At 34.1% G+C, this 18,732-nt stretch overlaps 1 protein-coding gene across 1 annotated transcript in view; it reads right to left on the reverse strand.

Annotated features, from left to right (window-relative positions):
• The window catches only part of LOC136029295 (metabotropic glutamate receptor 3-like), a 162,069-nt gene that overhangs the window by 80,899 nt on the left and 62,438 nt on the right, over positions 1-18,732 (reverse strand). Inside the window, exons 6-9 of the mRNA XM_065707557.1 lie at positions 15,948-16,227; positions 9,360-9,616; positions 5,625-5,747; positions 2,953-3,086 (exon numbers count right to left, since the gene is read on the reverse strand). Coding sequence (XP_065563629.1) covers positions 2,953-3,086; positions 5,625-5,747; positions 9,360-9,616; positions 15,948-16,227 — 794 coding nt within the window. The remainder of the gene's footprint in view (positions 1-2,952; positions 3,087-5,624; positions 5,748-9,359; positions 9,617-15,947; positions 16,228-18,732) is intronic.

Here is an 18,732-nt window from a genome sequence, read left to right on the forward strand (position 1 = left end):
TTTGAGAAAAGCTCGAAGGCCGGTACGAGGGTAAATAAGAAAGGCATATCGAGGGTAAGCTGTTGGTATAATAGAAGCCGGTTCTTTCAAAATTGTGGCTTGCTGGTCTAGGGGCATGATTCTCACTTTGTGTGCGAGAGGTCTCAGGTTCGAATCCCGCACCAACCTAGTTTTTACATGGCGAAGATCCAAAACTAGATACTTGATCAATATAGCGATCGCTAACAGTTGGCAGACGTATCAGGGACCGGACCAGATTAAAGTAGAAATAGTTGCTTCCCCAATTTGACCATCTATAGGGTGTGGAAGGACGATTAATTCCGGAAAATCAGAAACAATGAAGTATTTTTAACTTACGAATGGCTTATCGGATCTTAAAGAAGTTTGATATTTAGAAGAACCTCGTGTCTCAAAGCTCTTGACCGGATCCGATGACATTGGGGAGAGTTGGAGGGGGAACCCGAATACAGTTGGGAGATCTGGATGAAGGTTGGTGGGAGGATTAAGCACACGTACTAGATATGGGATTGACATAACCGGATCGGATCCATTCTATTTGGGGGTGTTTGGGGGGATTTCCAGTGCATTGACGAGTTTAGTGCTTCTGGACGTCCTAGGACGATGAAAATTGGTAGGCGTGTCAGGGACCAAAACAAATTTATTTGATAACAGTCATTTTTCTGATTCGACCACCTGGGGAGGGGGGCTAGAAGAAGAGGAATCGTGAAAACTGAGGTATGTTTATCTCACGAAAGGGTGATTGGATCTTAATGAAACTTGATATTTAGAAAGGTATCATATTTAATATACTCTCTTTTTAATTTGGATTGGATCTGGGGACATTGGGGGCTCGAGGGGGAATCGGAAGTCAGGGAAACCAGGAATCTTGGGAAACGCTTAGAGTGGAGAGGTCAGAATTAAACTTGATGGCAAGAATAAGCATATGTTCTAGATACGCGATTGACATAACCAGACCCGATCTCTTTGGGGGAATTGGGGGGAATTCTAGTGCTTTGGTGAGTTCGAGAATAAGCACGATTTCTAGATGCGTGATTGACATAACCAGACAGGATCCGATCCCTGGCTACAAGTGCCATATGAGCTTTTAGCTCTTGTTCTCTCTAAAATTCAATAGATGAAAAAGCATTGTGGTCTAAGAAATTATTAAAAAGCTTATAACACTTATTTGTTCACAAATGTTCTTGGAACTAACTATTAATTTACACGTTGGGAAGTTTTTTACATTCCCGAGTCTCCCTCTATCTTCCTTCCTTATTTTTTTAATTCCCATAATGAATTTACTAAGTTCAACAGTCAGATAAATCACAGAGAAAAATATTCAAAATCAGTTATATCAAGAATTTTTGTTGCCTTGTTTGAGTTTAAGGCAAAACCGGCTTCTGTCAAAACCACCCCTAACCATCTCCGCTAGAGGCATTACGTAAATGCCCTTTACGACGGATCTGCCTATATTTCTTTGAATGAGAAACAAGGAGGCATGATCCATCTAGCGGCAACAATTTTTCATTTCTTTAGCAATTTCAGATTATTTTATACAAAAAATTTTAAGCTATACCAAAAAATCTGGCACGGCGAGTCGATAGGTTTGAAACTAATGCACAATATTATAGAAATATCTTGTCCATTTGGTTGAAATTGGTGTTCCAGCGTTATCACAAAATTCCATTTTTCGAAAAACATTCTTCTTTCTAAAAAAAAAAAAAAAAAAAAAAAAAAAAAAAAAAAAAAAAAAAAAAAAAAAAAATATCCGAAGCAAATTTAAAGATTATACTGCGATTAATCCTTACCAACAAATGTTAGATATCAAATGGCACCAAAATTGCCGTTTTTCGTTGGAACTTGAAAACAGTACACTCTAAAGAAAAAACAATCAAAAACATGCATGGGACATATAAAGCTTAACTAAGAAGAGTAACGATCTGGAGTAATACACTTATGTTTTTAAACACGTTTGTAAATTGGATTGTAAATTGTCTTGGGGGTATGAAGAGGGAGGTTTTAAATCGATTGGGAGGGGAGAGGAGCGTTCCTGACTGTGTTGACCTAAGGGGGCTTGGTGCTGTAGTGAGCTGTTAGAAGTAATAGTAGCAGTATAATAAATTACCGTACAATAGCTTCAAAGTTTATTTTGGGCCCTTTAAACTTGGTAATATATCGTGCAAATTAAATAGACACGAATAAACACTTTCTTTGTCAAAATATAGGGCTTGAGTAGTAAAGCTTTTACGCAAAGAGTAGTGAACTTAGTGAGTTACAGGTCCCATCGTTTATTAGACTATATATGGCTTCTGATGCTATAATAATGAATAGACTGAAAGTATAAAAAATACAAATAATTTCAAACGAAAACAAAGTGCAAAGTTACAACTTGAAACAAACGAGGAGGGTATGTAAGACACGAAGTAATTAGTAATTTCAACTGAAAAGTAAATATTCCTAAATTAGCTTTTTCAATCACGAATAGTTGTGACAAAAAACTGAAAGTTTAACGTAAATAGCCTTCTAGGGTTAAAAATAATTAATAAGGACAATTGTATAGTACCAACAAAACACTACAATGCTGCTTAATATTATGTCGTACAAACTGAGAAATCCTTAGATCTTTATGTACCTCGCCATCAACCCATTTGACAAAAATTGCTTCTTTGCTTCGTGATAGCAGAGCACGATTTATTTCCAACTTTTTATAAGGACTGCCTAGGGATTTCTAATAAGAATTTATTTTTGGATAGATAAAAGTTTTTAATTTTAAAATTTCAAAGAGTATTTGTGATGTAGTCCAAATACAAACTAAAAAAAAATGTGGTTAATATCTATCTTAAATAGTTTAAAGCTTTTTTTCGTAGCTTTATTAGTTTCAATGTTACCAATAAGGCGTCAGTCTTCTATTGAAGACCAGTGTCATAAAATATTCAACGAGGAGAAACTTACCTTAAAATGGGGTAACTGTCCTTTTTTGGGATCACAGTAAATGTTGCAGACAGAGGGCGGGAATGTTTTATTATAGAAACGGAAACGAGGTATGGACATGTTGATATTCAGCAGCGGGATCCCTTGTTCTGTAACTATGAAAGGAAATTAGGTGCAGGAATATAGACAACATTTAATTAAAACGTAATTTACAATGAAGGCCAGATATATCTCCCGGATTAAATTGAAACGAAGGTACTTGTAAGATTTACCCACTATCTAGTTTTCTTCTAATATGTTTCTCTGGCACTCGATTCTAATGAAATACACCTGAGTATGGATAAAAATGAAATATTTTAGAAACAAATTTGGGCTATTAATTTGCATATTAAGGGGGATGGGGGTAAAGTATAGTGGGTCAACATGACTAACCTGTTATTTATAATTATTCAGCATGTTACGTAGTAAGAATGGTTGTTTTTAACTTCACATTGTTCAATTCCCGAAATTACGTATTTTCCGTCTATTTTGTCACTTCTCTTTGTCTTGTCTCACGCTAAGATGAAAGACACCAACGAAAAAAACCCAACGATTCTGCAATGCGTCAACGAATGAACAACTTGAGCGGTAGTGGGTTTATCATACAAGTACCGAAACGAAAATTGAAACGTTTGAAAAGGAAAAATTTTTATTCTTTAGCAAAAAATGGTTGAATTTGCATCTTTTTTGTGGCATGATATCTTTTATTCTTTGAAATGGGGACTATATCTTTGAATTTTCTTTCAAATGTACCCTATTCTGGAATTTTTGAACAACTGGATGGGTACGACAACATTTAATTTTTTAGCACCAAATGCTAGATGCCATGATATGGATATGATACTTGACTAGTTCAGAATTTTTTATAATTGTAAATAATTTGATCGTGCATTATCTGAGCAGCGGATTCTTTTTTAAGCATTGAGATAAGAATCTACCCATGGGAAAATAGTTGGCTCAGTTAATAGCTTATTCATATCTGGGATTAGTATAAGCTTTGTTTATGATACTTCTTAAGATATTATCTGACTTTGTTTGAGAATAAAACACATTGAATAAAACACATTGACACATTATTATGCTTAAATTGAGAGAATTTGACCGAACAGTCTGTGGTAACTGGAAGTAATGATTTAAGGGTAGCAAATGAAACCAAACTATAAAAAGGAGTTTCAATAACAATACATATATGAAAGAGTCAGATTTTCATGCAGATTAAACTATAACTTAACCTTTAATTTTAGATTTCCCAATAAAAAGTCATTACCATAAGCAATCATGTTTAATTTTAAGACAATCCAATCCCTGCTAAAAAGGCTGTAGTCCTGATGAAAATAAAAAAGTTTGAATGTTGTACCAATTCTTTAAGAATGACTCCTGAAACACAAGGGTCGTTTAATTAGAACAATAAGAAGCTTTTTTCAAAGTAATGAAAAACTTTAGCGCAAAGAGCGAGGGGCTGAGGAGGGGGCAGCCCCCCTTCATATACATAGTAATTTTTGTTGTTTTGAGTTTCTACGTTGCTCCTTTATTTCAGTTGAAGAAATTTTTTTTTTTATTTAATCTATCAAAGTACTGTAAAGCAGAAAATGACAGCGAATCAGGTTTATCCGACATTAAATACATGAATTATAATAATTATTAGAAATACAATAATCCAATATGCTATTCCCCCAAAGGCTCCTTGGCCTGTAAAAAAGCGAAATATGAATGAGTCACAAACTTGTCACATACAGCACAGAAAATCATTACCATAGTGAGTCACAAAACAGTCACATACAGCAAGGAGAGAAGAAAAACGATTATACAAGATAAAGATTCAACAGATTGGATAGATTATATTAGTTAAATATATAAAATATCTTTTTAATAGACATTCAAACAGGCCTTAATGAATCCTACGCAAAAAAGACTATAAAAATAAATAAATAGCTTCTAATAAGCCAATTTTTTTTAAACAACTCTTTTGAACAATTTTAAAGAGTAGCACCTTAGAGCGGATTCAAGCGTCATATCCCACACAATATGATTGCCATTACAGGAGTGAAACAATACTTAGTGATGGGGTAAAGGGAATTTGAATGTGATTTTTTTTTGTATTACGAAGATGGTAATTATTTTCATCAGAGTTGTTTGATCAGAGTTTGATCAGACGGTAGAACACTTGGGGCTTGGGGAGGTCATCATAAAGCTAAGAAAAAGTAAAACAAGCGCATGAAAGAATATGCAGTAATTGGAGATCGAATAAAAGGATATCTTCTAAACAATTAGTTTTCACAGTGAGATTTCCAGCTTTATTGTTAACCTTAAAGAGGGTTTTAAAAGAGACGGGAAAGTTGACATCCATACTGTTGGACAGTAGAAAATATAAAACTGGATCAAACAGTGAAAAACGACATTCAAAATTGATCCAGGTAAACAATGTTTAAGCTTCCTGAAAATGCTAAGACTCCTGCATATCTTCATTTTATTCAAATTAATGTAACGTTTGAAAGACAGGTTTTCATTCATAAGAATTCCCAAAAAACAAACATATTGATCTTTAGATATGCAAATGATCCCACTTGTCAGATGAATTTCAGATGAATTTCAACTTAGGATAAACCTAAAAAACAAGCGAAAAAAACTTGACTTAGAAATACTATATGACTTACGAAAATACGTTCCAATTTCTCGCCAGAAATAGCGGTCGGATTCATCTTTCTGGAAGTTCATAACAGTGTAACGTGGAGGCCCATCTCCACCATCTCGAAATCGAAACTGCCAGTGTGATTCATCTGTGTTAAAGATATATCATTAGGAAAAGAATGATATTACCGGCATCCTTTTTATACTGCATTTCTACATTCAATAATAGTATGATTTTTTTAATCATAGCAGTAGCTAATCTTCAACTTAAGGTGAAAACTATTTATGAAATAAGTCTGAAGACACACCAAACCAGCGTAGTGGCGCTACATTAATGTCTTGTGAAACAGTTGGTGACAGTTGAGAAGGTACCGTGACATATATTTTACCTTACTTGATAGTATGAAATTAATTTTGACTTTTAAGAACTTCTCAGTCTTCATTCAGCATCGGGCTCTGTTTTTTACACGTATATCGCTATTTTGACGATCGAAACTGACCGTCGTTTTGATCAGAAATAAATTGTGATGAACTTCTGTGTGCAAATGGGGAAAGCACACTTGTAAATCTATGACACCGTCTTCTCGAGGCTCAGAAAAACAACCAAGTTGACAAAATCAAGGTCTCACTGATGACTTTTGTCTGCTGAAGTGGAAATGTGCTCCAAAGACAGGCTCCCCGGAGCCAGAGGGTTAATTTTTCTTACTACTTGGAAGTTGTAAAAAACTTCATGAAAGAATTTGTCAAAATAGGTCCAATTTATGGCAAGACCAGTGAGGGATGCTTCACCGTGACAATGTATCCTCTCATAGAGCCTTTGCCTTCAACCCGTTTGCAGTCAAAATGGCCACAATGGTTCAAATCACCCACCCCACCTTCTGTTCACCAGATTTGGCATCCTAAAACTTTTGTTTTATTCCAAAAAAGGAAATTAATAGAGTACCATTTTTGCACTTTGGAGGCCATTAAAGAATCAACGTCAGAGCCATTGTCAATGGTAACAGGGGAAGAAGCTCACCAATTCTATGAAGGCTGAAAAAGGTAATCGGAAAAGAATGTTACAACCCAGGGGGAAAAACTTTCAAGGGTACAGCGTTTAACTACATGATTTTTTTTCAAATTAAAAATAGATTTTTAAATCTTTGTCCGCAAACTTTATTGTCAGGTCTCCTTAGGTATAGTTCTATCCCACACGCCGGGACTATAATGAAAGAAAGGTTGAGAGGATTGAGACATATTATACGGATGAAGGATGACAGATTGCCAAAGATTGTTCTTTTTGGCTATCCATCTGGGGCCGAGAATAAAGTATGTCGTCCCTTAGTAGGATAAAAAGAAATTGTACGGAAGGATTTAAATGAAATTCGAACTTCATGAATTAGGCTGAAAAGGTTGGTGTGGAGGACGAGTGTGTGCCACTTTTTACGTTGCAATCTCACATCCCTGAATTTTTTCTGGGGTTGAAGTATCGAACCAATGATAATAGAAAATACAAAAAATATATGAGCAGTTTCCCCTTATTTTGTACCAGAGTAACAATTTTTACGGACCTCTGGCCAATATGCCACAAGATCAAAATTTTGATACGTCTATTTCTGTTAAGATACCATGCATTAAGCCTTTTCAGGGTCTACAAGTTATTTAGGGTGCACTCCTGCATAATTGAAATCGGTGAAAAGGTAAAGAAAAGGCATTAGACTTTTGAGTTCAAGCCCGCGGGGATGATCTTTATTCCATGGCCCTTCAGGCAGGGGACCACCTCTCCTGTGCTCTGACGCACTGTTTATCTTTTACTTATTTCTCTAGGTGCGGATCAAACAGTTCGTGGTAACGAACTGTAGTAAGGAGCAACCCGGCTCAAAAGTAACCAAAACTCTAAAAAATGGAATTTTGACACCAATAGTTACATCAAAGGTATCGCATTATTACGCTGATTTTAAATCTATAAGTTTCATCAAATTTAGTTTTACCTATCAAAAGTTACGAGCCTGATAAAATTTGACCTATTTTGGGAAATAAGGGGAAACACCCCCTAATAGTCGAAGAATATTAACAAAAGTTACACCATCACATTCAGTGTATCAGAGAACCTTGCTGTAGAGGTTTTAAGCTCCTATCTACAAAAATGTGGAATTTTGTATTTTTTCCCAGAAGACTGATCACGGGTGCATGTTTATTTGTCTTTTTGTTGTTTTGTTCCCCAGAGGAGATCGTATCGACCTAGTGGTCCTAGAATGTCGCCAAAGGACTCATTCTAATTGAAATTAAAAGTTCTATTGCCCTTTTAAAGTGAAAAAAAATTGGAAGGCACCTAGTCCACCTCCCACGCTCATTTTTTTCCCAAAGTTACTGGATCAAAATTTTGACATTGCCATTTTTTTCAGGATAGTCGAAAAAACCTAATAATCATGTCTTTGAGGATGACTTAGTCCCCCACAGTCCCCGGGAGAGGGGCTGCAAGTTCCGAACTATGACCATTGTTTATATATAGTAATGGTTATTGGAACATGTACAGACGTTTTCAGGGGGACTTTTTCACGTTAAATGGGGGTCGGGGGAAGGGGTACGTTGGAGGATCTTTCTATAAAGGAATTCATCATGAGGGAAGAAAATTTCCATGAAGGGGATGATTTTCTAGCATTATTTTAAAAAAAATGAGAAAGTAAATAAAAAAAGTTTTTTTCAGGTGGAAGTAAGGAGCAGCATTAGAACCTAAAACGAACAAAAATTATTACGTATAAAAGGGGGCTCGTCTCCTCCACAATACGTCACTCTCTACGCTAAAGTATTTTTCGTAATTTCAACTATTTATTCTACGGCCTTTGGGATTCAGGGGTTTATTCTCAAAGAATTGGGACCAAATTGAAGTTTTAGATTAAAGAGCGAGGTATTTACGTGGGGGAGAATCCCCTCATATACGTAATAAAAATATACAAACATAGAATTTCGTTACATAAGTTAATTCGTAAGTTATCTTAAGTCAAGTATATTTATTACTAATAAAAACGTTCGTTCTAGTTGCTTTTTTAAGTAGCCGAAAATCGGAGTGAAACTAGGCCTCCTCCTCCACCCCTTTTGTAACAGAATCGTCTAATCAAAACTATGAAAAAGCCATTTAGCCAAAACAAAATTAATATGCAAATTTCGCTTTCATTATTCATGTGCGGTGAGCCAAAATCAAAACATGCATTATTCAAAAAAATTCAGAAATTAAATATAAAAAAAACAAGTTTTTTAACTGCAAGTAAGGAGCGACATTAAAACTTAAAACGAACAGAAATTATTCCGTATATGAAAGGGATTGTCCCCTCCTCAACGCCTAGCTCTTTACGCTAAAGTTTTTTTTATTATTTTAAAAATTAGAGTTGTGAGAAAGAGTCAAACCTTAGCGTAAAGAGAGAGGCGTTGAGGAGGGAACAACCCCTTTCATGTACGGAATAATTTCTGTTCGTTTTAAGTTTTAATGTCGCTCCATACTTACAGTTAAAAAACTTGTTTTTTTTTAATTTAATCTAGAAATAGGTCAACCCTGGCTCTGCTTACTGAGCCACGGCAATGAACTCTATCCCAAACCAAATAGTCAGCATCACCAGGATCTGAGCCTAGCAGTAAAGAAAACAAAATTGTAAGTGCAGCGGATAATTTTGATCCATTAGCATTTAAGTTTAAGGTTAATAATATGACTGGACCGCATACCTTCTTTCTGTGAGTTTTCCGTAAATATAAAACATAGAAAAGCAATTTTAATAAGCCCTACTTACCTGTAAAACTGACATTGTCTATATAATTCTTTAATACAATTCCATCTATGTGTGACATAGCTTCACAGAGACCTGGTTTTCCATGGCAAAAGTCCTTGTGCATGCTGTCAAGAGCAAAAGCAAAAACATAAGCAGCGTCACGTACAAAATGCAGAAAAGACACTTGCGATATGCTTCGAAACTTCAAGTCTAATCCCAGCTGACATGGCCTTGACCAGCTTTTACTGCTTGGAATTGACTCATTTTGAATGTAACACCTACAAATATTAGCATAAATTACGATGCTTTATTTCAACGGTACTCCAATACCTGTTCAGAGCTAAAATCGTGCAGAACTAAAAATTTCTTTTCTAGAGTATAACGGTACAAAATTTGAGATTGCACATAGTTTAAAACTTATTTATGGTGGTCCTACTGTAGAAAGAGGTCACTTTCTAACACATCTTCTGTGTATACACTATAGGCCTCCAACGTTAGTAAGCACAGTATAATATCGAGGCAAAATATAATACATCTACCCCTAACCAAGCACATACAACAACAACAAAAAATTATTATTTGTTTGATCTTGTTCAGAAAAGTTTTTTATTTTGTTTTACAACATAAAAAGCTCTTAAGGAGGCCTCATGCGGTTTTACCCCCAATCCCTGTTTTAGTCTTCAATAACTTGAAAATAAAGATTTTATGCTTTCAGATTAATTTTAAAAATTAGAAAAGCTTATCAAGCATAGAATATTGTACTTCTAAGTCAAATTACATGTATTTTTTGTGTCTTATGACATAAACTATGAAGACATTGCATCCTCTCGCCCTTATAATCCCCCTCTCTACCCCATTTTTCGTAAGAACTGAAATTCTTTTGAAGCAACTTTTACTTAATTAATACTACTAAGAAAGCCGACGGGGTTAAGGGAAGATCGACGATAATTACAAATAAACATGCCAAAATAGCTGAAGATAAGTTGCACTCACCAGAATTAAACGCACCACAATCCAGTAAAGAAATAAAATTTAGCCAAGTTAAGCGGTCAAACAAAGAAAATCCTTCAAATCTTTACAATAGAATTTTTTTAAAGTTGAAATGACGCAAACAATAATTAAAATGTTTTTCTTCAGAAAGTACTAAATGAAAATTTTCTTAAAAAATTAAAACATTTTAATCTTTGTATTCGTTATGACCTAATTCATGCTTAAGTCCATACAGAAATGAAATAACGGAAACTGAGTAAAACTTTCCCTTTTCGCGCAATTGTAGTTGTGTCCCTGTGTCCCACCTGTGAATATAGATATATATATATATATATATATATATATATATATATATATATATATATATATATATATATATATATATATATATATATTTACATATATATATATATATATATATATGTTTTTAACTACGTAAAACTTGCGAATATACAACATTCTTCACTGTCCCATTGTCTGCACATATAAGTAGATTTTCAGGTTTACCGACTCTTGAACATGCAACATATAATTGTCCATGGGAAAACAATCCGTATTCAGATCTATACCTCATTATTCTAATGATTGCCCTTGAGCTTTGTTGATGGTGATTGCTAATCAAACATTCCCTGTGTCCCCATCGTCATTTATATATCGTCATTTGTGTCCCGGTGTCTCAGTCTGTAATTTCTCTTTGAGTGTCCTGGTCTTCATTTATATTCCCTGTGTCCCGGTCTGTATATACATTCGTTTTTGAATTGGTGTATGATGAAATAAATTTTTTGTTTTTTTCCTTTTTCTTTTTAGTATTTTTTTGTTTTTACCTTTTTTTTTAGCTTTTTTTGTTTTTTTTCTTTTTAGTTTTTTTTGTAGTTTTTACCTTTTTTAGTTTTTTTATTTTAATTTTTTTAGTTTTCTTTTTCTCCTTTATTTTTCAGTTTTTTTCCTTTTTTTAGTTTTTTTTCTTTTGCAGTTTTTATTTTTTCTAGTTTTTTTAATTTTTTTATTAGTTTTTAGTATTTTTTTCTTTTTATTTTTTTTTTAGTTTTTTCTTTTTTAATTTTTAGTTTTTTACTTTTTTTTAGTTTTTTTAGTTTTTTAGCTTTTCTAGTTTTTTTTAGTATTTTCTTTTTAGTTTTTTTTGTAGTTTTTACCTTTTTTAGTTTTTTTTTGTATTAATGCTAAAGCCAAGGTTCGAACCTGGAACCTCTCGGACCTAGAACCTGGAACATAACGCTTTACCAAATCAGCTACTTCGGCTTGAATACATTCGTTTTTGAATTGGTATACGATGAAATAATTCAGATGTCATATGCGGACAGACAGACAGAAACAGAAACAAACAACTTATTTTTATATATATAGATATATATATATATATATATATATATATATATATATATATATATATATATATATATATATATATATATATATATATATATTGACTTTCACCGAAATCGGTGAAAGTCAACAGCCGAAATCATAAGTTTCAGACAAGTCAAACCAATGAAATACTAAATGATGCCTCCCAAACCATAAGTTTCAGACAACCCACCCCTGTGAAAGCTTAAGAAACCCAGCTCAGAAAAGTCCAAATTAGCAAACTAAACACCCCTAATATACATTTCACACAGACCAAGCCATGAAATATAAAATTAAACAATCCCAAATCATACGTTTCCGATAACAAGCACCTACGAAAGTTTAAGAAACCTAGCTCGGAAAGGCCCAAAAAACCAAATTAACCAAAACAAAATCAAAAGTTTCAAACGAAACACATATCTTAAAGTCTAAGAAAACTAGCTAAAAAAAAAATACAAATCAGCAAGCTAAAGACCCCAAGTCATAAGTTTCAGACAGTTTGAAAAAAATAAACAAACTAAACATCCCTAATCATGGATTTTAGACAAGTCAAATCACTAAATACCAGACTAAAGATTACATACCTTAGCTTTTTGACCACACACACATCAAAGGCTAAGAAATGAAATAAAATTCAGACCAAACTTAGCACGTAAAATAAAAAGTATCAGACAACACACACCAACGAAAGGCTAAGAAACCCTGCACAAACAGCCTAAAAGTTTAAAACTAAACATCCCAAAGCATAAATTTCAGATAACACACATATAAAAGCCTAAGAAACCAAGCTCACAGCAGACCCAACACCCAATATTCAAGGTATCACACAGCACATCCCTACGGTAGCCGGAGAAATCTAGCAAAGAAAGACTCCGCAATAGGAAACTAAACACCCAAAATCACAAGTTTCAGACAAAAACCACCTACAAAAGGAAACCAGCCTAGTAGAGAAAGAATTGAAACAGTTTGCGCACCATTTATCATAAATTTACCTCACCTAAAAGGGCCAAACTAGGTGAAATATAACCTAAGTTGAAATAGTAAGCGGCTAACCTAAGTTAATTTAACTTAGGGTAATGAAACCTAAAATCAAGTGTTTGACTGTATTCACGTGTCTTTTTATTTATTAAAACTGTTTTTGTGTGTCCCAAATCTAAATCGGGGGTTAATTTCTGAAAATGTAACCTAGGTTAAAACATTTGACAGCTAACTTAGGTTAAACTAACCTAGGCTAATAAAATCTAAGATCAACCGTTTGATTATGTTCATGAGTTTTGCATAACTTTTGGAAAACTCTATTTGTGGGTTTCTTAATTTTGAAAAAAAAAAGTTCGTGCATTATCAACCTTTTCAAGATTCTATTCGTTTGTTTCTGACTTTTTGAAAATTCTGTTCATTTGTTGTCTCATACCTATGATTTCGGGTGTTTAGTTTGCTATGAGCTAGATATTTTAGCCTTTCATAGGTGTGTGCAGTCTATAAAATTATAATACGCGATCTTAAGCCTGGTATTTGTGATTTGATTTGTCTGAAATTAATAATCTGGGTTGTTTTTTTGGGTTTTTCGGAATTTTTATTGTCTGAAACTTTAGATTTGGGGTGTTTAGCTTGCTATTTTGGACTTTCCTGAGCCAGGTTTCTTAGGCTTTTGTATGTGTGTTTTTCGAAACTTTAGTTATTTCGAGGATGTCAGTGTCAAGTTTTCTAAGCCTTTTATAGACGGGAATAGTCTGAAACTTATAACTTTGGATGTTCACTTTATAATTTTGGGCCTATTCTGCTAGGTTTCTTATCCTTTCATATGTCTGTTTAATCTGATATCTATGAATTTGGGTGAATGTTTAACTATGAGCTAGGTTTCTTAGACTTTCTTTGGTGTTTATTGTCTGAACCTTAGTGTTTGGGGTGTTTAGTTTGCAAATTTGTACTTCTCTGTGCTAGTTTTTTTAGACTTTTGTAAGTCTGAAACTTATTAATTGGGATGCTTAATTTGCTATTTTGAAGGTTTCTCTGCTTAGTTTCTTAGCCTTTCGTAGGTGGTTGCTGTCCGAAACATATGATTCTTAGATTTTCCTGAGATTTTCATAGATCTTCGTATGGTTCTGTCTGAAACATATGATTTGTTATGTTTACTTTCCTGTTCGAGGCTTTCTGTACTAAATTTCTTAACCTTTTTGAAGTTTTGTGTTATCTGAACCATATGATTTCGGCTATCTAGTTTGCTAATTTTGGTTATATGAACGGGATTTCTCTGGCTTTTGTTGGTTTCTTTTGTATTAAACTTATGACTTGGAATGTTTAGTTTGCTATTTCGGAGGATATCTGAGCTAGTTTTATTAGACTTTCGCAGGTGTGTGTTATTTGAAACATATGATTTTTGATTGTTAGTTTGCTATTTCGGACCTTTCTGAGCTAGGTTTTTTCGCCTTTTGTCGGCCTGTGTCGTCTAAAACTTGTGATTTAGGTTGTTTTGTTTGCTATTACGAGACTTTCTGTGCCAGATTTCTTAGACTATCGTACGCGTGTGTTGTCTGATACCTACGATTTTGGGTCTTTACTATGCTGTGAGCAAGGTTTTTAGCCTTTTTCATGTGTGTATTGTCTGAAACTTATTACTTGGGACGTGTAGTCTAGTTTTTCATTTGTGTGACTTGTCTGAACTTTTGTTGGTGTTTATTACATGAAATTTGTGGTTTGGAGTATTTATTTTATACAGCTCATGCTTTAACCCTAAGGATTTAATTCAACCTTCACCCTCATAACAATCTCAGTAAATTCCATCTTGATAAGTATATTCAAAGTGGAGATATCAACTACGTGAAATTCTCAATTGATCTATCATTATTCGGTTCATGCTAATCTATATTTGGTAGTCTGTCTTCAGGAAATATTAATTTTTATGTTAAACTATCCAATTATACCATTAGAAATGTTTAGTTTAAAACAATTTTTGAGGTTTTAAAATTTTTATTTTAATTTCTTATATTTCTCTTTACTTTCCAGTGAAACTCTAAACTCAAAAAATCTACGGATTAAATTCCTATTTCACCTTCTTAACAATCTCAGAAAGTTTTTTTCTTAATAAGCCTATTCCATCTGGTGATATCTGTTACGTAATGTTAGGGTTAGAGTTAATTAAGTCCTGAAGTAAAAAAAAAAAAAAACAGAAAAGAGTGATAAAATTTATAGTATTATATACAAACTAGAAAGTTTCAATTCTCAAAGTCGTATTTGAAAATCAAATTTTTTCATCTTTTTTGGGGGGAGGGGGCAATTTCTTGGGAAAAACTAAAACTGTTTAGTATAGAAAATTAAAAATATTTGCCTCAAAGGAAAAGCTTCGAAAACAACACAAAGGCTTTGCTTATGCTCTCTTAAGTTTTGATATTACTCTTTACTTTCCACTGAAGATCCAAATTTGAAAAGATTTATGTATTGAATTCAAAATTCATTTCACGTCATCTCCTCGAAAATTTTATCTCAATAACCACAATTGATGCTTGGATATTGATTGTTGAATTCCCATAGAATCTACATCCCTTCTCTGACCTGAGAGAGAGGGGGGGGGGTCCCGTTTATAAAAACAATAAAATAATTATGTCGGGAATTGAATACAAGAGTTTTTTGGTTCAATTCGTTCAAAAAAAATTATCATCAGGTCCTTCCAATCGTATGAGAACAAAAATGGTAAATCAAGTGGTATTATTGCGTCATCTTCGTTAAAAAATAAGTGATGGAAAATCAGTCAAAGAAATTGTACAAAAGAAAATAAAACAATTGAAAATTACTGAATAATTTTCCATATAAAGATCCAGATACGAAAGTTCGGTTGAACATACGCATGACCATCACCCAGTTAGTTGAACCCATTGACCTATATACGGGCCATGTAATAGTGTATTGCATTCCGACAACAGTCTTTGGATATCTTCCTGGTAACCAGCCATTATAATTACTATTATAAGGTCTCGACTTTAGATTTCTATTAGAATTTATTTCTGCTGATCAGAACTTTGATACTTTAAATACTCTTCATTATTTTAAGTACTCTCTTCACTCTTTCCTGAAAAGCTTCTTTTTAAATAATTTTCTATAAAACACAGTAGCAGTAAACCATTACAATAGGCTTGTTTTTTTTTTAGCAAAGAACGGGTTTTGTTTTTACACCAACCTTTACATTAAACTAGTGCTCTTATTGGAAACAATAGTTTCCTTTTTTTTTTTAATACTAGAAGAAATACAAGGAGGAAATACCTGAAATAATCTTGCCAAAACTCCCCAAACCATGGATTTCTTTTATTTGTACTTGGATTCAGCCTCCGAAGATACTGCTCAAATCCTCGTATTTTTCTTGCAAGTGGTGATACTGCAATGGCACCCTCCATTATAGCCTCGTTACCATGTGTGGCAGCGGTCCGGGCACTCCATCCATCACCACCAATGAAGACAAATGGGTCTACCCAAGTTCGTTTCATCTTTTTGAAAGCTGTGAAAAATCGTGCAGCGTATGTTTTGTCAGTGTAAAGGATGACAACTAAAATTGAATTTTGAAATTTATTATTTTTGAAAATGAAGTTACATATTATTTTATTGCAAATATTATTGGGATTTTTTATTGAGCACCTGGGCTTCAGTAACGCAACAGGAATAAAGAGCTACAACAGGGTTGGTTCAAGATTTAGCTACCGTAAATAAACCTATTTTTCGTCCTTACGATAAGCCATAACGTATTGATAGACTATCATTAGCATCGTGTTAATAAAGTATAAAATAATACCTGCAAATTCAGCGTAGTATTTATTTAACAGTTTACAAGGAAAACATGGTTTTTCATAGACAGCGCAATAGCGCTGTTAATAAAGAGCGAAGTGGGTTCAGAAGTTCCCCATTTGATTAGCGATTGAAAGTTCCAGTATCCTTTTTAACAGTCAAAAGTAATTGGAAGGTATCCAGCCCCCCCGAACATACCTTTTTAACTCAAAAATATTCAATAAAAATTCTGAGACAGCAATCTTGCTTAGGATATGCTAGCATTGTGGCTAGTTATCACCGTGAGGGGCTGTAACAGTTATCATTCTATTTAATGGTTCCGTCTATTCTTCTGTCTCGTCTGTCTAGTGATTATATTAACTTTTACTGCTTTTTACTCTCGAGGGCTCTCTGATTTGTTTTTTATTTTTGAATTTTTTTAGAGGGTAGATGTGAGAGGAAGATTAGTAATTATTGTTTTTTAGTGGCCTTTTAAATGTCATTAATGAAAAAAAATTTTTCCACAAAACAGGATCTTAAAAGAAAATAAAGATCTCCATTAAGCCAAAAACGAGCACATATAAAGTAAAAAAATCTTCCAAGCGTAGAATTACCCCAAATCACCATCAACAAATAAAAATGAAACTCAAAATGAACAGATATTATAATAAATATCTGAGTTAAACTAACATCTCAACCCTTCTTTCATTGTAGCACTATGCAACGGGATTGAACCACACTTTTCGTGCAGCCAATTGTTTGAAATACAATAAGTCAGTGGGCTACCCAGAACAATCCGTAAGTAAATTCTCTGGAAAACATCTAGTAGATCTTCATCCACTTTTCAGAGTACCCATGCTTCAGAGCCATATTAAACCACTGTCGTCAACGTACCTTCCAATATGCTAATCTTGGTTTTCAGACTTATTTTATTGTTCTTCCAAACTTTTTCTAATTATCAAGAAAACACCCTGAGCCTTGGCTATTCTACTTTTAACATCTTCACTGCTCCCACCTTCTTTACTAATAATACCACCAAGGTAAGTGAAGGTGCCCACCCGATATGTCCTTTTGATAACCTGTATGTTCAAATTCTTCTTGCAATTTTCATCTCAATGCTCTTAGCCTTACAAGTAGTCGGAATAGAAGTAGTATCAGCAGTAGGAGTAGTAAATGTAGTAGTAAAAGTAGTGTTTGCAGTAACGGGTCCATATTACCTTTTGGTGAGATGATCTTCCCCTTTAAGCATTCTCTAAAAGTTCCAACTTAATACCCAAATCAATTCTTACGATACGTTATTTTGACAATGTGCATGCACATAGCGTCTTTTGATTTAGTTCAAATGCCCCGAACAATACTGTAAATGGAGTTGTTTGGCAGTAGTGGTATAGTCGTAGTAGTATTGGTAGAATGCAAATATTGCCTTTTTATCATCTCCCTTATCATTTCCTTAATTTTCCAAATTAATACACTCAGTTGTCTTACACCCTTTTGACAATCTGTGTAAATAATATGTTTTTTTTTATTTAGTCCAACACTATCATACACAATCTGTGAAAGGCCTACCTGAATGCCCATTATCTTCTGGGAAAGTAAAGTTCGATTATGTATACCTTTCTTAATAACATATACTATGTGTAAACAATGAACGAATTGCACAACTGACAACTCTTGTCCTAAGGACTGTGAAGAGGGGACTTTTCAACAATGCTGAACAAAATAGCTCTCTTAAAATTTCGATCGGATGTGTTTTGGGGAAGGAAGGGCTTGGACTGATTGCCCTCCATTAACTTTTGACTCTTAAAGAGGGCACTAAAACTTCTGGCTTCTGAACTCCGACTTCTGATCCAAAGTTTATCCAGTCACCCGTTGCATAAGAACCTTGTATGCCATGGGGAATAACTCACGACCCTTTCCCATGGGCTCTAGGGAATTGAATCCACCCTAAATACATTGTTATATAATTTTTGGCCTATGTGTAACAAAACGGCTATCTCAGCATTTCAATTGAATGCGTTTTGGGAATTGAGGATGTCAGGGAGTGGAGCTTGTGGCTCTCCATCATGTTTGACACTGAAAAAGGAACTAGAACTATTTCTTTAAATTCAAATGAGCCTCTTCTAAAGTTCGCACGACCACTCCTTCCATAAAAACCTTATATGTCCCTGGAGCATAGCTTAACACCCTTACCCCTAGACTCTGGGGATTCTGTAAACCCCAAAGGCCTTCCTAAATGACCTTTAGACTATTGTTGAACAAATGGTTATGTCCAAATTTCTATTGGATGCAT

The sequence above is a fragment of the Artemia franciscana genome, chromosome 1, assembly GCF_032884065.1.
Source record: "Artemia franciscana chromosome 1, ASM3288406v1, whole genome shotgun sequence".
NCBI classification, from domain to species: Eukaryota; Metazoa; Arthropoda; class Branchiopoda; order Anostraca; family Artemiidae; genus Artemia; species Artemia franciscana.